The 27,816-nt window shown below is 43.6% G+C and overlaps 1 protein-coding gene and 1 long non-coding RNA gene across 2 annotated transcripts; both read left to right on the forward strand.

Annotated features, from left to right (window-relative positions):
- Window positions 1-8,099: 8,099 nt before the first annotated feature.
- Window positions 8,100-17,563, forward strand: LOC117463375 (uncharacterized). The gene is made up of 4 exons (XR_004553906.2): window positions 8,100-8,186; window positions 9,341-9,494; window positions 9,682-9,755; window positions 17,213-17,563. It is a non-coding gene; the product is annotated as an uncharacterized lncRNA (long non-coding RNA).
- Window positions 17,564-21,543: 3,980 nt separating this feature from the next.
- Window positions 21,544-26,675, forward strand: paqr9 (progestin and adipoQ receptor family member 9). The gene has a single exon (XM_034106614.2). The coding sequence runs from the start codon at window positions 22,466-22,468 to the stop codon at window positions 23,618-23,620; it is 1,155 nt and encodes a 384-aa protein (XP_033962505.1). The 5' UTR covers window positions 21,544-22,465; the 3' UTR covers window positions 23,621-26,675.
- The last annotated feature ends 1,141 nt before the right edge of the window (window positions 26,676-27,816 follow it).

The following is a 27,816-nucleotide window of genomic DNA, read 5'->3' on the forward strand; positions in this document are numbered from 1 at the left end:
GTCACAGGCTCTTTAAGTCCCTCTCCCTTTGCCATCAATCCAAAATCAGCTGAGCTGCAACATTATACAGACAGGTAATAATCAACAGAATCACAAGGACACAAATATGGCTCTGCTAAAAACACTCACTCTTACACGCACCAAAGTTATATTTAACTCCCTCCACCCCCGCATACAATCCCGTTTAGAAGCCCCTCTTCTCTAATTCAACATGTTGGACGAAATGACATTAAGAGAACGGAATTTACAATTAAAAGGCTGTTCAACGTGTGTTGCTAACTTGCTTCGGTATGCTAGCTTAATCTGTTATCTGTAAACGTTCCCTAAATCTACTAATTTAGGGATAATCCACTGACATCCTTTAATACACATGTTAATTTGAATCAGATGTACTGATAATATCCGCAATATAAATCTTTAAACTTCTTCTTACCTTTAAAAGTCCGTCACGAATGGTCTATTGTGCTGCAACTCCACAGCTCTGCTAGCCTTGGCGCTAACTTCCGGGGAATGATTGAGAGGCTCCACGATCCGCCATTGCTGTAAAAAAGTGGTCCATTGGAGTGAACGGAGATGACGTAACTCTCAGTCTATATGGCGCTGGTTGGGATATGATGTTAATGTGATATGATATCCGGAAACATTTAAAAAAAAAAAAATAATACTTTATTCCGAGTGTGCTTTCTTTTCTCTTTGGAAGTCATCACATAACGGCATTGTAATACACGGTTCGGCTGCATTAAATATTACAGATCTGCCGTAGTTCTTTATTTATAGAGCCCTGATGAGAAGACTTCTGGACAAACAGGAAGAACATGCTTGACGTGGAGGTCCTGGGCTGGTGTGGTTACACGTGGTCTGCGGTTGTGAGGCCGGTTGGATGTACTGCCAAATTCTCTGAAACGCCTTTGGAGACGGCTTATGGTAGAGAAATGAACATTCAATTCACGGGCAACAGCTCTAGTGGACATTCCTGCTGTCAGATGCCAATTGCACGCTCCCTCAAAACTTGCGACATCTGTGGCATTGTGCTGTGTGATAAAAGTGAACATTTTAGAGTGGCCTTTTATTGTGGCCAGCCTAAGGCACACCTGTGCAATAATCATGCTGTCTAATCAGCATCTTGATATGCCACACCTGTGAGGTGGGACGGATTATCTCGGCACAGGAGAAGTGCTCACTATCACAGATTTTTTCAGATTTGTGAACAATATTTGAGAGAAATGGTTATTTTCTGTATTTAGAAAATGTTTTAGATCTTTGAGTTCATCTCATGAAAAATGGGAGCAAAAACAAAAGTGTTGCATTTATATTTTTGTTCAGTGTAACTATTAGTAGAGAATAACGAGTAATTAATATACTTTATAGAGATCTGCAGATAAATATTTAGTCTTCTCAAGCAACCAACTATCAAATATCTCTCCTGATTGTTGGCACTTGACGATCACCTTCCCTGAATTTTACTCAGGTGTAACTAAAGTCTGATTTAAGGGTTGTTTATATTTCACATCATTAATCAGAATCTGCAAAGTAACTCAAATAAATGTAGTGGAGTACAAATACCAAGTTAACCTCTGAATTGTCGTGGAGTAGAATTACAAAGTAGCAATGAGCTGTCATGTGGGTATATATTAATGCTGCGTATTATGGACACAAGCGATTTTCACCCATTTAGTAATTACATGTTTTACATTTGTACACACCAATGTGTTTCCTATCGCCTAAACCTCCAGGGCTGTACACAGTGTAATACTGTCAGTGTCAACTTCTAATTTGGGGGAAAACGTCTTTTAAAACTACAATTCCCAGTAGATGTGCCATAGAGAACATGTTGCGAAACACAATAGCCAGCATGTGTAGTTCTGGGGGGGCGTTCGAGTCCAGTTTGAATAGTTCGTTCCATTTCAAAGAGCTTGACGCTCGGCTTGATGCTCGGCTTGACGCTCGGCTTGACGCTCGGCGTAACCTTGGCGCACACACTGCCACTCCAACATCCAATCCCAGAGCTTGAAGATTAATCACGGGGTTTGTCAACGGGACTGTAGTCCCAAACGATAGTGTAGTGTCTTCGGCCATCCTAAACTGAATTTTTTTCGGGTATCATTTCGCATTAACAACACCACATCTGGCGTCACAGAGATCTTCTGTTACTGTCCTCTCTTCTTAGAGGAAGTACAGAAACACGTAACTCTGGATTTGTTTTAATGTTTGAGGTGCAATAAACGACACAGCAGCTTTTTGGCATGTTAAAAACTATTATTTTCTGCCTCGCTCATGAGAGTAAGAGCTGGAGAAATTACAGCCTCGCCTACTGATGTCAAAGGTGTGCTCTAAAATGATATTTATAAATGACTATTATCATTATTATAAGCAAGACAATAAATGGCAAAGATATGTAGAAAATAAACGTATTTAAGATACGTTCATAAGAAACGTAACGTGGGAGAAAATATGCTTCTAGAAGATATGTAGAAAATAAACGTATTTAAGATACGTTCATAACGAACGTAACTTGGGAGAAAATACGTTTCTGACTAAACGTAATTGAGAATGCAGTTTAGTTCTGTGGGAACGTAATTTTTAGGAGACAGGGTTGCCATAATACATTCTGACGAAAAATACAAATTATTATGAATACAAATAAAATAAAAGAAGCCTCCCGTGAGTTACTACAAGCTATAAAGTCGATTTTAATAGAATAAAAGCTCACTGCTGGACGTTGTAGAAATGTGTGTGTGCACCACGACAAAGGAGCCTCATTCACTTTACATTGGCGTTGTTTGCGTGGCGCAGACACATAAATGTAGCAGAGTTCATGACTCCACCACGCAATGCGGTGTTAAGGAGTCGTGGTGGAGTCACGCATTCTGGTGAGATCAGGTTGCAACGGCCAGAGATATGGAAAATCCACCCAAATCACCCCAGAAGTGTTTTTGCTAAACCTCACTAAAAAGGTCAAATGTCACTTGTTTTGCATCAATCTTGATACAGGGTACTTATTATATGTTGTAGGCTACTTTGGATTCCTAAAGCTTTTAGTCTACCATCCCATCATCCAAGGTTAGTTTTCACTATAAGTACAAAAGGATTTTTGGACGGACACTATAATTTACAGTTTTTTACTATGTTCAATCTGAATTTTCTTTAAAATAAAAAACATCTATATTGTTCTGACTCTTCTACATCCAACTCACAGGTTTATCATTACTTTAAGAAAAAAGATTATTAATGTAACCCTTTTAGAAGGGAAGATATGGTCATTTGTTCTGGGAATGTCATTTTCGAGCCTGAGACCTGAAAAACAGGCTCAGGGCTTATCAGGTTAAGTACTTTTTTGACATATTTATACTTTACTTGAGTATTTACATGTAATACTTTATGCTTCTAATCCTTTACACTTCAGAGGCAAATATTGTACTTTTACTCGACTACATTTTTTTTTTACGCTCACAGTTACTTTGTACATATAAAAACACATGATATGCTGATGTGGTATAATGCAGTACTTTACTACAGTGTTTCTAGTATCTACATTTGGTCCACATTGACTACAATACTACTACGTTTACTTAAGTAATGGAGTACTTCTTCCAACACTGAGAACTACATATATGTGCTAACTCAAATGTAAATGTGAAGTATATTGTATTCAATGTTCACATTTTGGGAGTTTGATAGGCTGGTCAAGCACTGCCTCTATTGTGTATATTTGTATATTTATATTGTGTATTCAGTATATATACTCTCTAGATATACATCTTTCATATTTTGTTTATCTTCTACTGCTGATGTGAATATCTTTATTGTCTTATTCCATGTGTTAATTCATGCCCAATGTCTTATCAATGCTGCTGTGATTGGGATCAGCAAAGTATCTTATCTTCTATGAATATTTCATAATCAGTGCACTGACTGACGTTGATGTGTTTTGTCAGAATGGCAGGGTGGTCCTCACTGACTGCAGCCCGCCCCATGGAGGGGCCGCCAGAGTGAGTCTGCACCGCAGCACCTACAGCGCGCTGCAGGAGCCCCCGCCCGACCTGGTCATCGGTGTGTGTGTGTGTGTGTGTGTGTGTGTGTGTGTGTGTGTGTGTGTGTGTGTGTGTGTGTGTGTGTGTGTGTGTGTGTGTGTGTGTGTGTGTGTGTGTGTGTGTGTGTGTGTGTGTGTGTGTGTGTGTGTTAGTTTTATTCATGTATTTATTGGAAGGATAAATGTATTGTCGTTGTTGAATGGTGGGAAGGAAGCTCACTTCTCAAGCCTTTGTCTGTGAGCTTCTGTTCTACGATCTGTGTTTGTTCGTCCACAGGTTTCCAGCTTGCCTTCCTGCAAAATGCCTCTTGGTTGAGCACTCTTCCAAAACTCCAGGTTACAAATACAAGTAACACACAACACTGGTTATTGGGCGGCTCACACAACAAATCACACTGTCAGTAGAAAAAAGTCATTGGAAATTCTGGTCTTTTTCAGCCTGGATCTTTTCCTCAGCAATAGCAGAAATGTCAAAAATACAGTTTGCGATTTTAAGACAATGGACTGGGCCGGGACCACATTGATCTCAGTCCTACCAACCATTGCAAATATGGGTAGTGTTAACCCTTAAATGGGCAATCACATATTTTTCGAAAATGTATGTATTGCTATTTTCTAAATGATACCCATATTGTACTTTTACTACACACAAATATATCCCTACACAGTTTTTACACCCGTATTACACATATAACTCTGTTAATAGACATATATTACAGTTATGTTACACCAGTATTATACCCATAGTATACCGTGATTACACTTTTATTACACCATTATTACACCCACATTACACATTAGAAAACCGCTATTACACCATGTTTCACCATTATTACACCCATAATATGCCCATGTTACACTGTACACTGTTTGGTCTCCTATATTGATTAAGCCCGTTTTACACATGGACAAAGCCGGTCAAATGCCACTATCCACAGGAAACCATTTAAGGGTTAAGCCTGCCAAAGTGGGGATGGTAGGAACGTAAATAGGTTGCAGAATCAAAAATAACTTTGATAATTGTAGAGCCGATATGGGAACCATCCTGTAACTGACAATTAATTCGAGGTGTAACTCAAACGGGCCTTTTTAATGACATCACCGTTCCACTGCACAAGTCCCAGCCTGACTGACAGCTCTGTGTCCATCAGTCTCTGAGGGTTCCCACCTTCTTCTGTGAGGTGAGCGAGCTGCGATGTGAGCGCAGTGATCAGGGGATGAGGGAGGCCACCGGGGGGACCGTGTCCCGAGGTCCCGACCCACCATCAACTCTTTCCACTGCCCACTGCGCAGGAACGGAGGAGACAACCGGCTGCCACGGTGAGGGAGTTTAAAACTGTCTTACACCACCTGTAGGCCCCGGCAACCTGGAGCTGAGGAATGACTCAATTCATAGCAGAAAAGCTATTCTCAAATGTGTAATCACATGAATATTTCACTCCTTGTGAGTGGAGTGCTGCCTCTGCAGCTGCAGGTTCTGAACATGGATCCTGTCTGTCTGTTCCACTGACAAAACTGATTGGTTGATCGTTCTTTTTTTACTTTAGTCAAATTTGAGCCAAATTAAAAAAATGATTCAACATGATATAAACATACATTTTAAAGATGCATTTGTTACTGGACTGGATTCAATCTAAATTCTACCTAATCCACCAAATGTTTTTGTTGTAAAAGGCTCTTATAAACGCGATTTGTAAGACCAAGGGCTTCATGGCAGCTGCACATTTCTATCACTCCACCAAACAGGTCATGACAGGCACCTGCACCTAAGAGACAATTATTTCATTTAATTTGAATCTCTTTGATATAAAGAAAGTGACTCACAAAAATGCAGGAAGGAATACATGTCTGAATCTGTGTGGATTGAAACAGTTCTTGTTCAAATGTATGTCAGAAATGCTTTAAAAACATAAAAGATAGTCCAGCAGAAGGTCATGGAGCCTCTGCTTTAGAGTAAACACATCTCTTTTATGTTGCTAAATGTTGTGTCACAGCTTCAATGAAACATAGTATGTTGCGATAGATTCCAACATGTTTTGCTGCATCACTGTAACTCTGACTCCATGTCAGCTCTCACTTCTACAACGCATTGGACAATCTTTACCATTCATCACCAAGTTGTAACATTTTAATCTCGTTATTCTGTACTCCTTGTTATTTTACTTTGCTTCCTAGATATTTCAACGGCTTTATCTTCCACCTCATGTACAAGCCTTCAGCCAATCGGCAGCCGCCTGTGATGGACACACCCCTCAGTGACCTGACCTCAGCCTCCCTGTCCCCGCAGCGCACCTTCAGAGAGAGGAAGGCCGAGCAGCACTGGGGCAGAGAGGGGAAAAAAGACACATGAAATACCATTTAAAGAAGTGAGATGCAGCACTATTTGAAAAGGCATGATGAAAAAACTGCGTAAAAACAATATATTAATGCTTAAGTTGAAACAATTAGTTTAATAATTGACAATCATTCATTTTACACTTTTTTCTCCCAGGTTGCCGTGCACTGCTTTTTATTCTTCAGGGTAATTTGGAAAGTGGCCACCTTCACCGCATTCTGCCAAAATGGCTGGTTCTAAGACTTGCTGACATCTGGCCACCACAGAGAGGGAAGAAGGATGAGCGGGGCTCCTTGACTTGGTCCTGGTTGTCTCATATACCCTAAAGGAAATGATATATGAGCACCACTATGGTTTATTCAGTGTGATACGTTGCAAAAAAGAAGCCATATACGTCTTTAATAATTGATTAATTGTTCTTGTTTGGGGGTCCAGCATAAGCCTGCTGTATAAACTGATAAGACTTTAGGATAGATATAAAGAAGGGTAAACCCATGCGTGTAAAGGGCCACATACATGTGTTTGAATATAATTGACTTTAAATATGAAATACCCTTTTTAATATGGACTAATTTTATTTCTTTAATGGAATGAGCATCTTGCTATAGATATAGATATGAAATGGGAAATTGCAGTTACAGAAGCCATCAGATCATAAGCAAATGTTGTGGGAAAGAAACACATTCTTAAGAGGTGGAATGTAACTATTTACTCAAGTATTTTACTTAAAGGGGACGTTTCATGCGATATTTGAATAGGGCCATACCTATATAAAGTATATAAATATAGTTTTTTTTTCAAAATACCAAACAGATCCTGCATTGTAGCCATGCCTCATTTCGCTCTATTTGCTCTTTCCAGCCCTGTTTTTGCAGGGGACTGATTCTGTGAGCTGCAGCTGACCACGCCCCCCTGCAGGAGAGGGGAGCGTGCTCTGAGATCAGCTGCTGGGCTGTCAGAAGAGGGGGAGAAAAAGAGATCTCCGTCCTCCGTGTTTTATTCTTATATGATTATATAGTCATTATTCATTTGTTTTAAAGTTCAATAAATAACAATAAATAACGGCACTTTTCTAATTTTGTCCAGACGATTTAAACTTTAACGGACATGTTGACCGGCGAAGAAAAATCTAACTGAAACTCTGCCGCACGGTTCCCTCGTTCCTTGGAAGAGGAGGGTGTTTGTCATCTGCTGGTGGACTACCGGAGAGAATTACAGCGCTTGCCTCGACGGGGAGGGATTGCATTGAATTACAGCAGCGGGAGCAAACGCTTGCCTCGGGGAGGGAGAAAAAGAGCCACAGCGGAGAATAAACAGAAGGGCAACCATGTGTGGGAAGTCTTCTTCGCTGCTTTTGTGGCAGACTACAGCGCCACTTACAGGCCTGGCATATGTACTACAGCGTTTTCGAGCGGCAATGGCCAGCCGTGGCCCAACCCCACATTCCCCTGATAGGTGGAGAGTTGGCCATATAGGCGGAGCTCCTCGTTCCTGCACTCTAAGAAATGAAATATGGATGTTGTTTGCATTAATTGCTTTTTTTATATTGAAACTACTAAGTAAATGCACTTTTTACAATTAAATCAAGAGACTTCAATTGCATTTATGTAAAAGTTCAAAGTTTTGGGATTACATTACCATGTTGTGTTGTATTTAAATGGTAAAGTTATTTAAAACGCACTGATTGTCCCAAAGTGCTTGCCGTACTTTCTCAGCACATGCGCTGTAAGACCGGGGACATGCGTCATTTGGATCCTGTGACTGAGATGTGGATACTGAACCGCATTTTTTCCCTTTCCTGTGCCATCCTGCGATTTTATGGTAAGTTTCTTAAATATTAACATATATTAAACACAAACGGTCTCTGAAATACAAAAGTTGATGTGTATTTTTGATTTCCCTGCTACCAACTGTATACTTTGATGATAGATTTGAAAAGCGGGTGCAGCCTAGCTAACAGCTAGCTTAACGGTCACTTTTATGATGTTCCCTTGCACTTAAAAGTGTTAGAATATGTCACAAAAGAGGTGACATTTCAAGCTTTGTCTGTAGAAGTCTCAATCGTTATGTATTTCATGATTTTAGCTTGATGTGGTTATAATTAGTAATGTTAGCTTAACTTTTTTTAAAAGGAGGGAAAAAACGTGTCCACTGTAAGTGGACACTTAAGTATTATTTTGAACTTGGGACTATAACAAGTAATGGAGTATTTATACTTTTACTTAAGTACAGGATCTGAGTACTTTTTCCACCACTGCTTAAGATATTAATTTAATATCGAAACAATCGCACAATTTAATATGTGCGAAAAAGCACAGTCCCACCGTCCGGGACATATTATTTACAATATCAGACAAGTAGATCTATTAATTGACTTGTCCAGAGGACAAGTGACGTTTTTCGCTCTCATTTATTTATTGACAAATTATAGATAAATTCAGTTTACAAAAGGACTCGCCCAGCGCCAAGCTTTTTTTAAAGCTGTAGTGTGGACGGGCCGTTAGACAGGGGCGGGGCGGGAAGTGGAGCACAGTGGCAGGGTTGGGAAGCAAAACTCGGTTCCGAGTAGGAACAAATAACAATTTTCTGGTAAACGGATTAATAAGAGTTGTGAGGACAGGAGGCGAGGCCGAGCCCCGCGGACTGCAGCTCTCTCTCTCTCTCTATGCTCCGTATCAGCTGCACGGTGCAGCTGAGCTCAGCGTCCCTCTCTCTCTCTCTTTCTACACACAGCGGCTCCGCTGCCCGTTTAACAGCCTCATCTTTGTCAAACTTTCATACACGTAATGAAGGTTATTATTATTAAGCATTGTAGCTTCTATGTTGTTAATATTGACCGCCATTTCCTTTATGAAGTATCTGGTTTACACCAGTAGATGAACTCCTGTCCTTTCTGCTATCACACTTGATGGATATTATTATAGATGCAACAGCTTTAAACAAAACATTTTAACCTGTATCACAATGTGTTGCAGGTAAACGCAGAATTCACCCGCATCACTGCCATTCCGCTGCTGCCTACATTCATGTCTCAACTGGATCGCCATTCGTCTCAGCTGATGAAAGTTTTCAAAAAGAAGGGGAACAGCAGGACGCAATTTGGGCCTGATCATGACAGCCATGGACAAGGTATGTAGTTGTATAAAATTGTGTAGTTTGGGCACTGCAACACCATATTCTCTTTATCTCTCTTGTTGTCCCTCATATACATATATGTTAACCTCTCTGACCCCCTTTCTTTGACTTGCCAAAAATCAGCACACAAGCATAATCAGTATTCTCGTGTGACGATTTTGAAAATGTGTTTGTCCCTCAGGATCCCACAGTTGAAACACGACGCTCTGCGTCTACATGAATGAAAGTTCCGAGAGCTTCATCAAGGAATATTTGGTAAGTTGAAACATAGCCAAACACAGAGATATATATATATATATATATATTAGGGCTGTCAGTCGATTCAAATATTTAATCGTGTCACGGATGAGTGAAGGAAGCAGGACCCAAATGCAGATAACCTTTGAGAAACCCTTTATTTCAAGGATAAATGATACATACAGAACAGAACACTCTCCGGTGAACTCCGTCACCAACAAACAATGACCCAACACTGAACACAGACAGAGACAAGACTAAATACAAGAAGGGGTAATCATGAAAACGAGAAACAGCCGGGCAGGGGAGGAGAAACACAAGGACAACAGGTGAACACAATCGGGTAATCAGGGAGGGAAACAGACAGAAAGCAGACAGGCAGGAAACGGGGGTGAACACTTAACACAATAAGACAGGAAACCCAAAGACAAGAAAAACACCAACACAGACAAAACTACAAACGTGACATAACATGTGAATTGTGACAGGACCCCCCCCCTCAAGGGACGGATTCCAGACGTCCCTAAAAAAAAAAAAGTCCAAAACCCCAAGCAGGGTGGGCGGAGGGGGTCCGGAGGACGGGTCTTGGGCTGACAGCCCAGGAACACAGCGGAGGACCAGGAAGGGGTCTCGGGCGGACGGCCCGGGGTCAAAACAGAGTCCAAGGTGGGGACCATGGAGGACCGAAGGCAGCGGCAGGAAGAGTCAGGGACCCGGGTCCGAGGGCGAAGGCAACGGCAGGAAGAGTCAGGGGGTCGGGCCCGAGGGCGAAGACCGCAGCACTCAGGGGGCCGGGTACGAGGGCGAAGACCGCGGCTCTCAGGGGGCCGGGCTCTCAGGGGGCCGGGCTCGAGGGCAAAGACCGCGGCTTTCAGGGGGTCGGGCTCGAGGGCGAAGACCGCGGCTCTCAGGGGACCGGGCTCGAGGGCGAAGACCGCGGCTCTCAGGGGGCCGGGCTCGAGGGCGAAGACCGCGGCTCTCAGGGGGCCGGGCTCGAGCCGGTGTCGACCGGACAGGATCAGGAGGCCGGGCAGGAAAGCGCTGATGGGCCAGTTCCGGAGATCGGGCAGGACCCGGTGTCGGCCGGACAGAAACCGGAGCCGGTCGGACAGGCTTCGGCAGGATCCCCCACGGAAAAGGACCAGGAGTTGGCAGGAACCCCGGCGAGACAGGTGATGGACATGGGGCTGGCAGGGACCCCGGTAGAACCTCCAACGGCACGGGATATAGGGTTGGCAGGACCCCCGGCAGAAGAGTCTTCTGCGGGACCTCCCACGGGACAGGAGAAAGGGTTGGCAGGACCCCCGGCAGAAAAGTATTCTGCGGGACCTCCAACGGGACAGGAGAAAGGGTTGGCAGGACCCCCGGCAGGGGAGTAGACGGCGGGACCTCCAACGACACAGGACACAGGGTTGGCAGGACCCCCGGCAGGGGAGTAGACGGCGGGACCTCCAACGGCACAGGACACCGAGCTGGCAGGACCCCCGGCAGGGGAGTAGACGGCGGGACCTCCAACGGCACAGGACACAGAGCTGGCAGGACCCCCGGCAGGGGAGTAGACGGCGGGACCTCCAACGGGACAGGAGAAAGGGTTGGCAGGACCCCCGGCAGAAGAGTATTCTGCGGGACCTCCAACGGGACAGGACACAGGGTTGGCAGGACCCCCAGCAGGGGAGTATTCTGCGGGACCTCCAACGGCACAGGACACAGGGTTGGCAGGACCCCCGGCAGGGGAGTAGACGGCGGGACCTCCAACGGCACAGGACACAGAGCTGGCAGGACCCCCGGCAGGGGAGTAGACGGCGGGACCTCCAACGGGACAGGACACAGGGTTGGCAGGACCCCCGGCAGGGGAGTAGACGGCGGGACCTCCAACGGCACAGGACACAGAGCTGGCAGGACCCCCGGCAGGGGAGTAGACGGCGGACCTCCAACGGGACAGGAGAAAGGGTTGGCAGGACCCCCGGCAGGGGAGTAGACGGCGGGACCTCCAACGGCACAGGACACAGAGCTGGCAGGACCCCCGGCAGGGGAGTATTCTGCGGGACCTCCAACGGGACAGGACACAGGGTTGGCAGGACCCCCGGCAGGGGAGTAGACGGCGGGACCTCCAACGGCACAGGACACAGAGCTGGCAGGACCCCCGGCAGGGGAGTATTCTGCGGGACCTCCAACGGCACAGGACACAGGGTTGGCAGGACCCCCGGCAGGGGAGTAGACGGCGGGACCTCCAACGGGACAGGAGAAAGGATTGGCAGGACCCCCGGCAGAAGAGTATTCTGCGGGACCTCCAACGGGACAGGAGAAAGGGTTGGCAGGACCCCCGGCAGGGGAGTAGACGGCGGGACCTCCAACGACACAGGACACAGAGTTGGCAGGACCCCCGGCAGGGGAGTAGACGGCGGGACCTCCAACGGCACAGGACACAGGGTTGGCAGGACCCCCGGCAGGGGAGTAGACGGCGGGACCTCCAACGACACTTGCGTAGGGGCTTGAATAGGGAATGGAGAGGCACCTCGAGCGGAGACTTGAGAGGGGACTCGAGAGGAGACTGGAGAGGGGACTCCAGAGGGGACTAGAGAAGGGAACACGAGAGGGGATTTGAGAGGGGAACTAAAGAGGGGACTCGAGGAGGGACCAGAGGAGGGACCAGAGGAGGGAACTCGAGAGGGAACTCGAGAGGGGACTCGAGGGGGAACTGGAGAGGGGACTCGAGATGGAAACAGAGAGGGAACTCGAGAAGGGACTACAGAGGGGACTAGAGAAGTAACTAGGGAAGGGAACTCGAGAGGGGAACTAGAGAGGGGACCCGAGGAGGGACTAGAGGGCCTAAAGGAGGGACTAAAGGAGGGAACTCGAGAGGGGACTCGAGGGGGAACTGGAGAGGGGACTCGAGATGGAAACAGAGAGGGAACTCGAGAAGGGACTACAGAGTGGACTCGAGGGGGAACTGGAGAGGGAACTTGAGATGGAAACAGAGAGGGGACTCGAACAGAGACTAAAGAGGGGACTAGAGGAGAGACTAGAGGAGGGACTAGATGAGTAACTAGAGAAGGGAACTCGAGAGGGAAACTAGAGAGGGGACTCGAGGAGGGACTAGAGGAGGGAACTCGAGAGGGAACTGGAGATGGAAACAGAGAGGGGACTCGAGAAGGGACTACAGAGGGGACTAGAGGAGAAACTAGAGGAGGGACTAGAGGAGTAACTAGAGAAGGGAACTCGAGAGGGGAACTAGAGGAGGGACTAGAGGAGGGCCTAAAGGAGGGACTAAAGGAGGGAACTCGAGAGGGGACTCGAGGGGGAACTGGAGAGGGAACTTGAGATGGAAACAGAGAGGGGACTCGAACAGAGACTAAAGAGGGGACTAGAGGAGAGACTAGAGGAGGGACTAGAGGAGTAACTAGAGAAGGGAACTCGAGAGGGAAACTAGAGAGGGGACTCGAGGAGGAACCAGAGGAGGGAACCCGAGATGGGACCGTGGCAGCCGGGACCAGATCCGGGTCTGGAACCAAGGCAGCTGGGGTCGGGACCATGGCTGCGGGGACCAGAACTGGGGCCGAAACCCTGGCTGCAGGGACCGGAATAGCAGCCAGAAACATGGCTGCTGAAGCCAGAATCCTGTCTATAAGCTCCAGCTTCGACGCCGGAAACACGGCCGTATAGGGCGCTCCCGGAGCCGGGACCATAGCCGCTGGGGCCGGCCCTGGAGCCGGAAACATGGCTGTATGATCCAGCTCTGGAGCCCGGATCATGACTGTGTGGGGCGGACTCGGAGCCGGAAACATGGCTGCGGGAGCCTGCACTGGGGCAGGAACCATGGCTGCTGGGGCCGGGACTGGAACCGTGGCTGCTGGAGCCGAAACCGTGGCTGCTGGGGCCGAAACCGTGGCTGCTGGAGCCGGGACTGGAACCGTGGCTGCTAGTCTGGACTTGCGACTCCCTCTCTTAGGAGCCTTTTGGAGGCTCCGTGGGCCTCCAAAAGCCTCAGTTCCAGAGAACGGCTCCTGGACAGGAGCAGGAACTGGGGAAGAAGCAGAGGTTGACTCCAGACGGAACACGCCGAGACGTATGGTGTCAGGTTGGGAATTGGGAGGTAGGGGACTAGCATGCCTGGAGCTAGCAGGCCGGGAAAAAGGTTTGACCTCAACGCTGCCCAAAAAGTCCTCCACCCACTCGGGGAGCAACTCCCTCAACCAGGGCCTTGAGGTTACCTCCTGGCGTGCCGCAGAAATAACTGCCTGCCTCTCTTCAGTACTGGAGGCATATCGAAAGTCATTCCTCAAGCATGTTAACTTGTACTTCACAGCGTACAAACTGTCTGCTGGGTCCATTCCTGGTTGGGTCATTCTGTCACGGATGAGTGAAGGAAGCAGGACCCAAATGCAGATAACCTTTGAGAAACCCTTTATTTCAAGGATAAATGATACATACAGAACAGAACACTCTCCGGTGAACTCCGTCACCAACAAACAACGACCCAACACTGAACACAGACAGAGACAAGACTAAATACAAGAAGGGGTAATCATGACAACGAGAAACAGCCGGGCAGGGGAGGAGAAACACAAGGACAACAGGTGAACACAATCGGGTAATCAGGGAGGGAAACAGACAGAAAGCAGACAGGCAGGAAACGGGGGTGAACACTTAACACAATAAGACAGGAAACCCAAAGACAAGAAAAACACAGACAAAACACAGACAAAACTACAAACGTGACATAACATGTGAATTGTGACAAATCGCATGATTGTCCATAGTAAATCGCTATTAATCGCAAATTAATCGCACATTTTTTATCTGTTTTAAATGTACCTTAGAGGAATATTTTTCAAGTTTGTAATACTCTTATCAACATATGAGTGGACAGATATGCGTTATGCTAATGTTTATTATCGTTTGAACAAGGACAAATATTCTCATGAATATTAAACAACAACCTCTGAACATTACAAATATTCGCCTCAAATCAACCTGGAACCTCTCTCATTCAATAATACAAGACAAATGGTGTGTGTCAGGGTTTCCGTTAGCCGGTAATTACCGGTTTTTAGCTGGTAAAATTTATAAAAAACCGGTAAATTCAAAACCTGACGGTCAAAATGTTTGGTAATAATTAGGGAGGCTGCGATCGATCGGCCGCCGGTCATTATCGGCCGATATTCACTCTTAATAGTTTGATCGGTGCTCTCTGTAAAGGCCGATCAGGAGAGCTGGATCTGATCGATATGGACATAAACGCGAGTGAAGTGTAACCGGAGCGAGAGAGAGATCAGATCAGCTGCTGAGTCTGACCGAGACACGCAGCTCTGCAGGATCACCTGAAGCCCCGCCCTCTGTTTAGCGAGCTGCAGGCGCTGCATGAGAAACTGACGTGCTGTCAGGAGAGAGAGGGAGGGAGAGGATCCGTTTCTCCCGTGTTATTATTCAAAGTTGATGTAAACTTCTGAATAATGTACGTTATCTACTACAAGTAGTTTGTTTGAATGTAATAATTATGTTGTTTGTTGTTTGTGGAATCATTTATTGAAAAATGAATCTGAATTTTTCGATCTGTTACGATTATAAACTGAAGCAATATAAAAATGAGCCCGTGAACTGAGTTTTAAACTGAAGCATATCTGCTCATAGTCCGGTAATTACCTGCTAACGGAAACTCTGCTACACAACTATTATTATTATTGAAATATGACCGGTAAGTTTCAAATTAGTCCGGTAAAATAAATTCTGCCCGGACATTTGACCGACGAGAAAAAATCCTAGCGGAAACCCTGGTGTGTGTGTGTGTGTGTGTGTGTGTGTGTGTGTGTGTGTGTGTGTGTGTGTGTGTGTTTAAACAGCTCCTTATATCCGTTAGCGCAGCTAGCTAGCACCAGATGCTAACAACAACAATGCACGTAAGGTCTCTCTCGCTCGCTCGGGCCACACATACACACACCCTCCCGGTCCTCCCAACGCGTTAATATATAAAAAATTAATAATAAAAAAAATTAACGCCACTGATTATTTTAACGCGATTAACGCATGTGTATTTTGTTTCCTCGGCCGCCCCGTAGTTTCAGAGCGCATCGAGTTTAAAATACCATCTACAAGCTGATGCTGACAGCCCCGCTCCTGCCGCCCGCTTGCAGCAGACCACACTTCCACGCTCACCGGCAGGCACCGACTGGCTATTGGGAGGACCGGGAGGGTGTGTGTATGTGTGGCCCGATCGAGAGAGAGACCTTACGTGCATTGTTGTTGTTAGCATCTGGTGCTAGCTAGCTGCGCTAACGGATATAAGGAGCTGTTTAAATGAAAACAGAGCAGCGACATTTCGCCACAACTGCACCGAGCACTTGACTTGATGCAGGAAGCAGACAGCGGGACATTGGAGGAGAAGTCAGCACACTCATGATTGCAGCAACATGATTGCAGCGTCCAGGCAGCTCCCGTTCGAGCATATGCCTTGAGTTGCACAACGATCCAACACACACACACACACACACACACACACACACACACACACACACACACACACACACACACACACACACACACACACACACACACACACACACACACACACACACACACACACACACACACACACACACACACACACACACACACACACACACACCATTTGTATTGTATGAGAGAGGTTCCAGGTTGTTGTGTTTAATATTCATGAGAATATTTGTCATTGTTCAAATGATAATAAACATTAGCATAAAGCATATTTGTCCACTCATATGTTGATAACAGTATTAAAAACTTGAAAAATATTCCTCTAAGGTACATTTAGAACAGATCAAAAATGTGCGATTAATTTGCGATTAAATATTTTAATCGACTGACAGCCCTAATATATATATATATATATATATATATATATACACCTGAACATCAGCATGAGAGGACTCTTTAAAGTAGAGACACTACATACTGATATACACCTGAACATCAGCAGGAGAGGACTCTTTAAAGTAGAGACACTACGTACTGATATACACCTGAACATCAGCAGGAGAGGACTCTTTAAAGTAGAGACACTACATACTGATATACACCTGAACATCAGCAGGAGAGGACTCTTTAAAGTAGAGACACTACATACTGATATACACCTGAACATCAGCAGGAGAGGACTCTTTAAAGTAGAGACACTACATACTGATATACACCTGAACATCAGCAGGAGAGGACTCTTTAAAGTAGAGACACTACATACTGATATACACCTGAACATCAGCAGGAGAGGACTCTTTAAAGTAGAGACATTACATACTAATTTGAACCTGAACATTTGCATAATATGTCCTCTTTAAATTAAAAGCAAAATATTGTTCATGTACATTTACAACTACATGTATTTTATTTACAATGGATCCAATAAAAGGATTTGCTCATTTGTTTCATATTATAAAATGATGTGTGTCAGGGCTAGTTCTCATACTGATAATCATGTATACTATGTTCTAATCCCACTTTAGGATGTTGAACTTGCAACAACACAAATGGAGCCAATGGTATTGGGATGGGACTCTATCTTGTGAAACACGAAGGCGCAGAGCCCGGGGGAACCACTTGCGGATGTTGGCGTCATCATCGAGGGTGTTGGAGTGCTGCGAGAGCTGAAATACTTGGCAAATGGATGGGCAGTACTGCTTGGACTGATTTAAAGCCTCAATCTGAGCTACCCCAAGGAGCTCAAACATACACTTGAATTCATTCAAAAAGTATTGATGGGGTTGGATGGCAACAGACTGTCAACCAAGGTGCAGGTTCTGAAAAACAGATTACAAGAGTAATCCCAAGGACAACATACTGTGACAGTTAATTTCCATCTCGGTACATTCTCTCACACACCGGGCGCACACACACACACACAGACAGAGAGACATACACAATTGTGTTTCTGCTTTTGAAAGTTCAAGGCATATGTTCATGTGTATAAAAGAGGCAAAGATGTACTGTAACACATTATGTGCTTGAGCAATATTATGTTTGGAAAGACGTAAAAAAACACCATACTTCATAGTAAAGTTGCATTTAAAAAAATGTTCATATAATAAGTCATTGTTGTAGCTTTTCAGCCCACATGTTAACTTCTTGAGATCACTCTGTTTCTCATCACTGTCAAATTCAGCAGCTGTGGGTTTTTTACGCAAAGCGCTTTAAAATTCTAATATTTGCCCCTACCACTGTTGGCTGTTGGAGTTAAGTGTTTTTTTGTTGTGGCAATTCAGATGGTTGTTTGCTAAATGCAATGTTATAAGTGTATACTACTGAACTTTGTCTAAAATGAACATTTTAAATAAAATGAGGGGAATACAAATTACTGAGTTGTAGTCATTTGAATTACTTATATTGATAGAGCAATTTGGATTAAATTATGTTAAGTGCAAATAACACAATCCTACAACATAAATGGAACTAATTTGTGTTAAATAATTACAACCTAACTGTGTTAGATAATCAGTGCAAACTTTTAAGTAAATACAACATCATTGTGTTAAGTAAAAACAACAATTTAAGTAAATTCAACATAACTGTGTTAAGCAAATACAACATAACTGTATGATGTAGCATTTAATTAAGATGCTTTGGTAAGATTTACTTAAATGCAAGAAGTAAATATTAGTTTACTAGTCTGTTTCCTATTTACTTAACCTTGTTACGTGCAACCGGTTGACATAACTAGATTAAGTAAATCTAACATATCATTTCTTAGAGTGTGACGTCAGAGAATTTTCAAATCTGTATCAGTCTGTATCAGATCCGTTGCAGCCCAGTTTTTAGAGATTTGGGTACGGAGGAAAAGAGAGAGGGTTGTGTTTTCTGACACTTGGCGAGTTCCCTGACACACCGGGGACACATATTCATGTATAAAAGACGTACAAAAGTGCATTTTGCATGATGTCCCCTTTAACTTAGGTATATCCATTGTATACTACTTTACACTTCTACTCCACTACATTTAGGAGGCAATATTGTACTTTTTATTGAACACTCTTAACACTTAGTTACATTTCTATATACAAACACACGATGTACTAATTTGATATGATGCAGTACATTACTATTAAACCCAGTATATCACAAACCTCTAAAACTGACAAACTACACTTAAATGTAAAAATATATATATATATAATATTCTATGATAATCCAATTTGGTGACAGAACCATTTGCATACTGGGTACTTCTTATTTTACATTTAGCTGATAAATATTCTGTGGGGATACAGGATCTTTGTTTACTTGTGATGTAGTATTTTAGGACCATAGTTTTCTAATTCTACTTAAGTAAAGGATCTGAGTACTTCTTCCACCTCTCCACATTAACCCATTTTCATAGAGGGCATAAGCTAAACTGAAATACAAATGGACCAGAGACTGCACTCAAACGAAGGTGCTAACAGCTAACATGTAAAGGGATTGAGAACACTGATGAAGGAGATATGTGACACAGGACCGTTGCTTTAGCATGAGGAGGCTCTGTGTGTCCATTGAAAGCCTCACAACACAAACAGAGGAGGGGGGGCAGCTGAAGGCTCTTTGTGGTTCAGATACTCAGAAAAAGGATTACTCTACAGGACGGACTGTGCATTTCAAACCGAGCCCAGGAGAGCCAGCACGGCTCGGCTCAGTTCAGTCTGTCTCTAATGTTCGTCTACAGGATATTTGTATGGAGGACTGAACAGCAAACAGACTGAAAAAGAGAAACTCAAAGCTTTAAAACAGTTCGGCTCTCCCCGACTGCCTCAAGGGCAGGCACGCAGTTATTCAGAATGGGACCGGAAATGGAGTGAATCTGCCTCCAAAATAAGGCTCAGGTTTTCTCTCTGTTTTAATTCAGATTAATTGCTTTACTGCCCCGACTAAAAAAACAATCAAACATCCAAAAATAAGATGTAATTGTAATGATAAGACTGTGAACAAAATCAAGGTTAAACATATACAAACAACTGGAGACATGGCAATACCATGCTAAATAATTGTTTGTGTAAAAGTATGGTATTATTTTCATTTTATTATTTCCATGACTCATATGGGTCAAACTAAATTATTAATAAATATTAATATATTATATAAAATGTTTTAAATATAAACCTCGAAAAAATTGTTGTTGGGGGGCGGAAAGGGGGGGGGGTCCGCTCCTTTGCTATTATATTCAATATTTCATCCCAGCTTTTCCTATTTTATGTCTTATGTTGTCTGTGTTTTATTCATTTCACACATCTTGCTTCCCATTCTACTTTGGCAATACTAAAGGGAATTAAATGCGCTTGCCTGTACAATATTTGAATGATCAAAGGTCTAGTGAAAGTAACATTTATGAATCAGATCCGTTTGTATCAGGGGTAGGGGACATTTTTCCTCTCAAGGGCCATTTCAATTTGTACAACATCCTCCGAGGGCCGTACAAATTATTGAACTCAACCTCTGCTTAAAAAACTAAAATCACAGCCCATTCATTTCGCCTTTCTTTCATGCTGTGCAAATAAAAAGCAACCTCTTAATCCAGATATCTCACCATGACCCCGGGGAGATTTGTATTTATTTATGTTGAAGTTAAAAGCATCAATCTGGTGCAGTTTGAGAGCAAAATTAAGAGATCTATGGATGCATCTCTCACAAACACACAAAACAAATGATTAAAATGAATGACTTACTTTTCCGCCGTCAAAACACTGCTTCTTGAAAGACTCTTCTTTGCAGATGAAAAAATCCGTCGATTTGTCCCGATGCAGAGGATGTTTTGTTTGGAGATGTCGGTCCAATTTATTCATTTTCAAGCTTTCGTTAATGAGCACCTCTCCACATAAAACACACTGAGGCCGCTCCTCTCCATTTCTAACAGCTTTTATGAAGCCAACGTTTAAAAACTGCTCTTTGTATCGTCTTTTTGCCATCGTGTACGATCGGGATTAATCAACAGACAATTAACAGACGGCGCGAAAACTTTCGCGGGGGACGCGTCAGAGCTGATACAAATACAATCTTTTATTTTTAGTTTATTTGGATTTAGAAAATTAAATCATTCAATATACAATGCTATATTGCATAATTTCATTTTCAAAATAAAAAATTATAAACAAATTGTATTTGCAACGCAGCCATCAGCTCTGACGCTGTGTGTGTGTGTAGCAATGCATTTAACTGGCGACCAATTAAAACAGGTCCGCGACCCATTTTGGGTTTCGACCCTGAGTTTGGGAAAGGCTGTTGTAGTGTATTGGTCTTTTGTAGATATTTTTCATTTATTCTTTATATATTCTATTGTGTATTGTTTGGAAGGGGGGGGGGACACCAAATCATAATCTCGCCTAGGGTACCAAAATGTCTAAGGCCGGACCTGCATATACGGCCTGTGAAGTCCCCTGAAATAAATAAATGTGTCATTATGAAATAAAAGTCCCCTGAAATAAATAAACGTGTCATTATGAAATAAAAGTCCCCTGAAATAAATAAACGTGTCATTATGAATTAAAAGTCTTTTGAAATAAATAAATGTGTCATTATGAAATAAAAGTCCCATGAAATAAATAAATGTGTATTTAAATGTACATGTATACATATTTATTGCCTCATTTATTTATTTCATAGGCATATTTATATATATATATTTATATTTAATTATTTATGAATTTATTTATTTAATTTTGGCTTAAATGGCATTCCACCCCTGGTTTAGATGTAACTGGAAACAACCATTATGACCTTGAGAAGTGATAACTACCTCTTAGTTTTATTTTGAAACTCACAAGCGGAACCCCGGTATTAACGCTTATGTAACTTGATGCGAGTACCTGTCAAACAGTCTCCAGTTCTCCCCGGTGCGTTGCCGAAACGCCGGTCGGCTTCAGCCTCACAGGGACTCACGGCAGTCGTTGTCCCAGCTATCACCCGTGACCCGGGAAATATTTAAACGGGACCTCACGGTAAAGGACCGAGGTCACACAGAGCGTTTGTTTTTAACCCCGGGGGATTTATTCCCCTCCGCAGCGGACTTCATTGCAACGGACCGGAGCTGGATGAAATGAAAGTCGAACGTGGATCCAGGCTGAAGGACGGAACAACAGGAGAAGAGAAGCCTGTATTTGGGGGTTGAATGACCTACATACCGCAAAGCTGAATGGACGCTCCTTCAGGACCTCTCTGCTGCGTGGAAGCATCTTACTGACTGACGTCCTGTGTAACCTTGTAACACAGTAATAAGTGACCTTCATTTTTATTTGCTGCTGCAGATCTGTCCAAAGCAAGACATGTGAATGTGGATGTGACTGAAGAAGGAGATGCAAACCATGCCGTATGCTAAGAAGGGAACATAAACAGCATGAATATCATTTCATGCTGACGTTTTTGTAGGGCTCTAGGGTCAAGAGGAAGCAAAACATATCAAAGCAGTTGGCCTGAGAATTCTCTTTGCTGAACTCTGCCCTGCCGTTTTCTCACGGGATACCGCTAGAATATACACCATATCTTCTATTTGGATAAGCCTACAGCTCATGGGGCCCACAGTGGAGCTGGGGTCAAAGGTCGACAGAAGAGCAGGGCTGAAATGTGTTTCAAAGCGGAGCAGCCGGCAGATGCCTTATCCACATGTAAGCAAGAGATTGAATGGTGATCATTAACTGCTGTAATCAGCCGACAGTCAAGCAATAAAACCTTCAGTGCTGTGCAGGAAAGCACAGATTCAATTAAACACTTTCTGCTGTCAGACATTAACTGTTGCCAGTATGCTTCTAAACTGTGGCCAGTCGATGCCTCTTCTGAGGCACACGGATGTGCCATCTCGGGTCAAAGAAAACTTCATCTTGACCGGCTACCGCTTCCCAAACTACAGCGTGAAGGATTGCTTACTGTCAGCATTCAGGCCTACCAATGAGACAGGCAACTTCTGGACACACTTCCTGCCAGTTTTTATCTTTGCATATTATTTCGTGGAGGTATTTGGTTGGGAAGGTGCACCACATGCCGACTCCCCGTTCTTCTATCCACTGTGGAACTACTTTATTGGGGTCTTCTGTCTGTTAATGGCGAGCAGCATGGCCCACCTGCTCAACTCAATGTCTCTGGTGGTGAGGGAAGTCTGCTTCTTTGTGGATTACGGCACCATCAGTTCCTACACAGTTGGCTCATCTTTGGCGTACTACTACTACATCCACCCTCGAGCAGGTATAGTGGAGACAGGAGGCAACAATGGCTCCCAAACGGACTTGAAAGAGGAACCTGCAGGCTCTCCATCCTATGCAATCCCAGACTTCTGTGTGTTTTTTGAGAACTTCTACATCCCTTCCGCATGTCTTGTCGCGATCATTTGCGTCTTGTCTTGCTGCAATACTCGACAGAGGTGGAGGCGGCATCGATACCTCATCCGAACCTTCGTTTTCCTCCTGCCGTTCCTCGTCTCTTCCACGCCCATTTTCTACCGCCTCCTCACCAGATCACCTTACTCCACCACCTCCTCGTCCTTTGCGGCTTCCACCTCTACAGCCGGCTTCTTCTGTCGCCACTGCTTCTGGCTGCTGGTCTCAGCGGTGTTCAACATCAGTAAGATCCCCGAGCGGCTGGCCCCGGGCTGCTTCGACATCTGGGGCCACAGCCACCAGTGGTTCCACTGCTGCACCTTTCTGTCCATCCTGGACGAGCTCCACCTGATCAAGGCCGAGGTGAAGGCCATCCTGCTCAGCCCGACTCTGCTGCTGCCCCCCGCCACCCTCGCCCCCCTACCTGGACCTACCATTACTTCAACCTATGGGGTGATGCTCCTCCTCCAGACCACCATCATCTCCGTCATCGTGTGGTTCTCCTGGCATGCCAACTGCATTTTCGGACCCGAGAGAGACAAGCTAGCAAAGGAACACCCCAGGGATCATCTCAAATGCCACTGAACATTTCCTGTCCTGAATTTAATCCCTCATATATGTTCCAACCCCTTTAAGAGTGATGTTCAGGCTTTCATAGGCAGACATCAGGGACAACGAGAGATGAGAGGATTATATTCTGAGCTCACCACATGGTGGCTGTCTGGTTGAGTGGATATTCATGGACGTTGCCAGTTCTTTCCCCTGAGCTGCTCCTGCATGTTCCAACAGGATGCGTGAGCAGTGGCGATAATGACTACCTCTAGGGAGTGCACTGTACACTTGAGGACACAGGAAAGGTGTATACCCAGCAGAACATTTTCCACATAACACTTGGTAATGTGGTTTAAATGTCATTTACAGAAGTTGCTTATGTGCAGTAGTTCCTCCTGTTCCACTTCCCCTAACCTTGAACGGCATATTTCAAGAAGGCCTGCGCTATGGTTGCAGTTGAACCCGCTGTTATACATTGTATTAGGCTCAGTTGGCTTCTGGTGACCACACCTTCTCTTCCTTCCATGAACTCTCGCACGCACTCTCATTTCCTCTCCTTTCAAGTGACCCTTGCAGCAGGAAGCGCGGTGGCCTTGATGACGCAACAGAAATAACTGAGAGCTTATATCAGTCTTACAGTAAAGCACTTTCAAACCCGCTTTGTCATTAAGAAGCCATGCTCGCTTTTAACTTTAAAGAACGTGTATCATTACTGAAGCAGGAAATGATGTCCTGCTGATGTGTTTTGCTTATTTAAATGTGTAGTGTATATATAATGCGATGACTAGTTCCCCATAGATGATGTTAAACGTGTGCTCTTGTTCAGATTAAATGACATGTCAATCTGAATCGTCAGTATAAAAGCGTTCTGGACCTGGTACTCAATCTGAACATTCACATGTCTAACATTCAAAAAGCAGTAGCTCCATTTCAAACGCCTGCTTTGAGATATTTTTGGACAACGTAAGCAGAGATTTCTTTTTATGTCGTCTGATGACCGCAGCCTTTCTGAGCAAAAGCCATACTGGAACAGTGACAGTCCTGGTTAACTTCCTGGTTAGATCTGCACTCGACAGTTAGTTCAGGTAAATAACAGTTTGCACATTTCATTTATTACCAAAACCTTCGAGTCAAACAGCTGTTTTCCTACACATATTGTATACACCAGGCAATCTTTAAAAAAAACCAGAGGGTCTTTTTTTGTATTTTCTGAATATATTTGAGTGACTCTTCTTTTTAGTTATACACCCAATTAAAAAGTAAAAATGTCCTTGCTCAATTCGATAACCAAAATTGAAAGTTAATTCACAGGTTAGGGATGCTCAATTAATCGTATTTTAATCGCAATTACGATTTTGGCTCGCAACAATTATGAAAACAACATAATCGAAATAAAACGATTATTTATTTAATTTTATTGGTTTTTCAGTTGAATTATGCTTAAAGTTCACGGTAATCAACTGTTAAAAACATGCTGTTCAATTATTTATTTTTTTCAATAAATGGATGTTTTCAAAGTAAATGGATAATCGTTTTTAATAATCGTGACATCAATTAATGACCCAAATAATCGAGATTATCATGTTTGCCATAATTGAGCAGCCCTAGGTTAAATCAATGTTGTGTTTTTATTGTTTCAGACAAAAATATATACATTTTTAGTTTGGTTGCTATATTAATGATCCTGATTGACAAAATTGTTATGGGACACATCTCTCTCTTTATCAGCTTCAGCTGCATGAAGCATGTGAGCCGTCTGCTGTAGGATGATCTCCTGCCTGCTCGCGTTAGATACAACCTGGCTGAACCCCCTGTAGACTGCTTCTGTCTTTATAGAGTCCTGCTGGGTTTGGTTGTTTCAAATATTTTTTGAAATATCTTTGACGGCACAGGGTTCGGGAGAAGGTGAATTACTGGTCAGTAACAGATCAAAAGTACAGCCTTAAGGCCTGTGCAGTTTCTAATGTCTCCGCCAAAAAGAAAAATGTCCGAACCTTCGTCAATGATGGCCGTTGGATTTGGTCTGACAGACTAAAGTGTGTTTTCTGGCTCATCTTTTTGGGCGTTTTCATTTCTGCTGGGTCGCTTTGCGGCATGTTCGATTGCATTCCGTAAATGCGTTTTGTCTTTAACAAAATACATGGTTGAGGGTCCATGAAAAAGCTCTGTGTTTACCTGAGCCTGACGGTGAAGGAAGAGGACATTGGACTTGAATGCAGAATTACCAAAAGGTCATTTCTTTGTTCAGAGTTTATTTTGCACTGAACATGTGACACGAGCATTAGTGGGATGAAGACGTGTGGTCTCTGTGTGTTTTCATGCTGTTCTGTCCTCTGCGGTTAGGGAGGGAAGTCCATCTAAGGTAGACTTGCATGTTACGGTTACATGTTGATAAGAACTCGTGTTGATCACCGTCTAATTTCAGAAATATGATTAACACTGTAAGTTGTTCTCATGATACTGCTGTGTTCCCGTGAACAATGTTTAGAGATGATTATGTTTATTATGTACGGCACTGGAATGAGTACATGTGATAATATAGCACTTTAAATCTAGCAAGATGTTCCGTTAAGGGTGGACCACTGTATTATTCATTACATTTCAGGTTTAGACTCTTTCAAAGAGTAGTCAGAGAATCATCCGATGTTTCTACCTCAATAGAGCATGTGTTGAAGAACCATCGTCCGTCATCAGACCTGCATCTGTTGTACTGCTGTCTCTCACCCGGTCCTGTCCTCAGGGGGACTGAGGGACCACTAACCATATCTACACATTTAATGATCAAGTAGGGAGGGAGGATATTTATAGAATCTGCTAATGCTGACAGTATGGACCTCGATGTATCAAATAGCTCTAATTTGGATGGTTTTATTGAATAAATTATGCGAAAAAGTTGCAATCATTGTGCTAATGTATTCATTTACTGTTTATATGACACTTCATATGGCTCTACACGATCCTTTGACCTTTCATAGGTCATTTGTATCAAAATGTTGATTTGTAAATGGAAGTATTTATATATGTAATGTATTGTGTTATTAAATATTTTTTTAAAGTAATCAATCAAAATAAAAAAACTCCAAATTAATGAGTAATGAGTCACATGTAAAAAGCTTTATATATACAGTCTATGGTAAAAAGTGAATAATTTCAAATATTTTGACGTCAGGTCAAATAAAACCATTTAAGATGATGAACACATAAAGTATATTTTGATGCTAATACTTTTACTTAAGTAGAACTTTTAAACACTTTTACTTGTAAATGAGTATTTTCACACTTTAATATTTGTACTTTTACCTAAGTAAATAATCTGAGTACTAATCTGACTATTTGTGGGATTGACAAAAAAAACCACGATTCCCATTTCTAGGCTTTATGCTAAACTAGGCTAACCGCAACCTGGCTAAAAATAGACTACACAGGATATTCTATCTAAGCGCTCGGCTCTCAGCACTTAAAGGGTTAAGTGAACTGAAGGTTTACAAAGGTTTGAATCATTCAAATGTGTTTCTTCAATGAGTGCAACACAACCTCAGCTATGTTCATTTCTCCTGGAGCATGTGCTCATGCTGTGCGTGTGCTGAGTCATGCGTGTGGGAAACACGTGCAGCTGCTTTTATGTATAAATCCACTCCTCCCCCACCAGCTTTTTTCCATCCCGTCTGTTTGAGACAAACGGCTGGAACAGGAACCAGAGAGGAGACCCTGATCAATGGCCGTCCTCTCAGTGTCTTCTGGTAATCCAACAAGAGTACATGTAATTCAGCCTGAGTGGCCAGTGATTACAAATGAAAGAGAAGTGTCCCGGAGGAGCAAGATGAAAGTGTCAGATAACATCTTTTGATTAAGTTCTAACATGAGTCAGCGTTTTTGCACTTCCTGTTTCCTCATCTTTAAGCAATGGGTTTTGGTTAGATGCCTGAAATAGATCTGTGGTGAACACGAGCTCAAGAGATGTCACCAAAAGTGTGGACATTAAAGTCCTCCAGCCCCCTCAGCTGATGGTGGTGCAGTGAAGTCATGTGACTGGTGCAGTTTGTGTAGCCATCACTTGGGGGCTGCTAACAGGAAGTAGTGTTTCCACAGTCAGCCCCATTTGATTTGCCTGTATTTGCTTATATTTGCATATACGTTGACAATAGGAACCAAGACTAAGCTGAAAGGATTTGCCAAAGATATGTTGAAGGTAGTTAAGAATACGGATATTGTATCATTTAAACTCTCAC

The sequence above is a fragment of the Pseudochaenichthys georgianus genome, chromosome 18, assembly GCF_902827115.2.
Source record: "Pseudochaenichthys georgianus chromosome 18, fPseGeo1.2, whole genome shotgun sequence".
Taxonomy (NCBI): domain Eukaryota; kingdom Metazoa; phylum Chordata; class Actinopteri; order Perciformes; family Channichthyidae; genus Pseudochaenichthys; species Pseudochaenichthys georgianus.

Bases quoted from the DNA above. Each gene is read 5' to 3' on its own strand.
- paqr9 (XM_034106614.2), top strand. From the start codon at position 22,466: ATGCTTCTAAACTGTGGCCAGTCGATGCCTCTTCTGAGGCACACGGAT.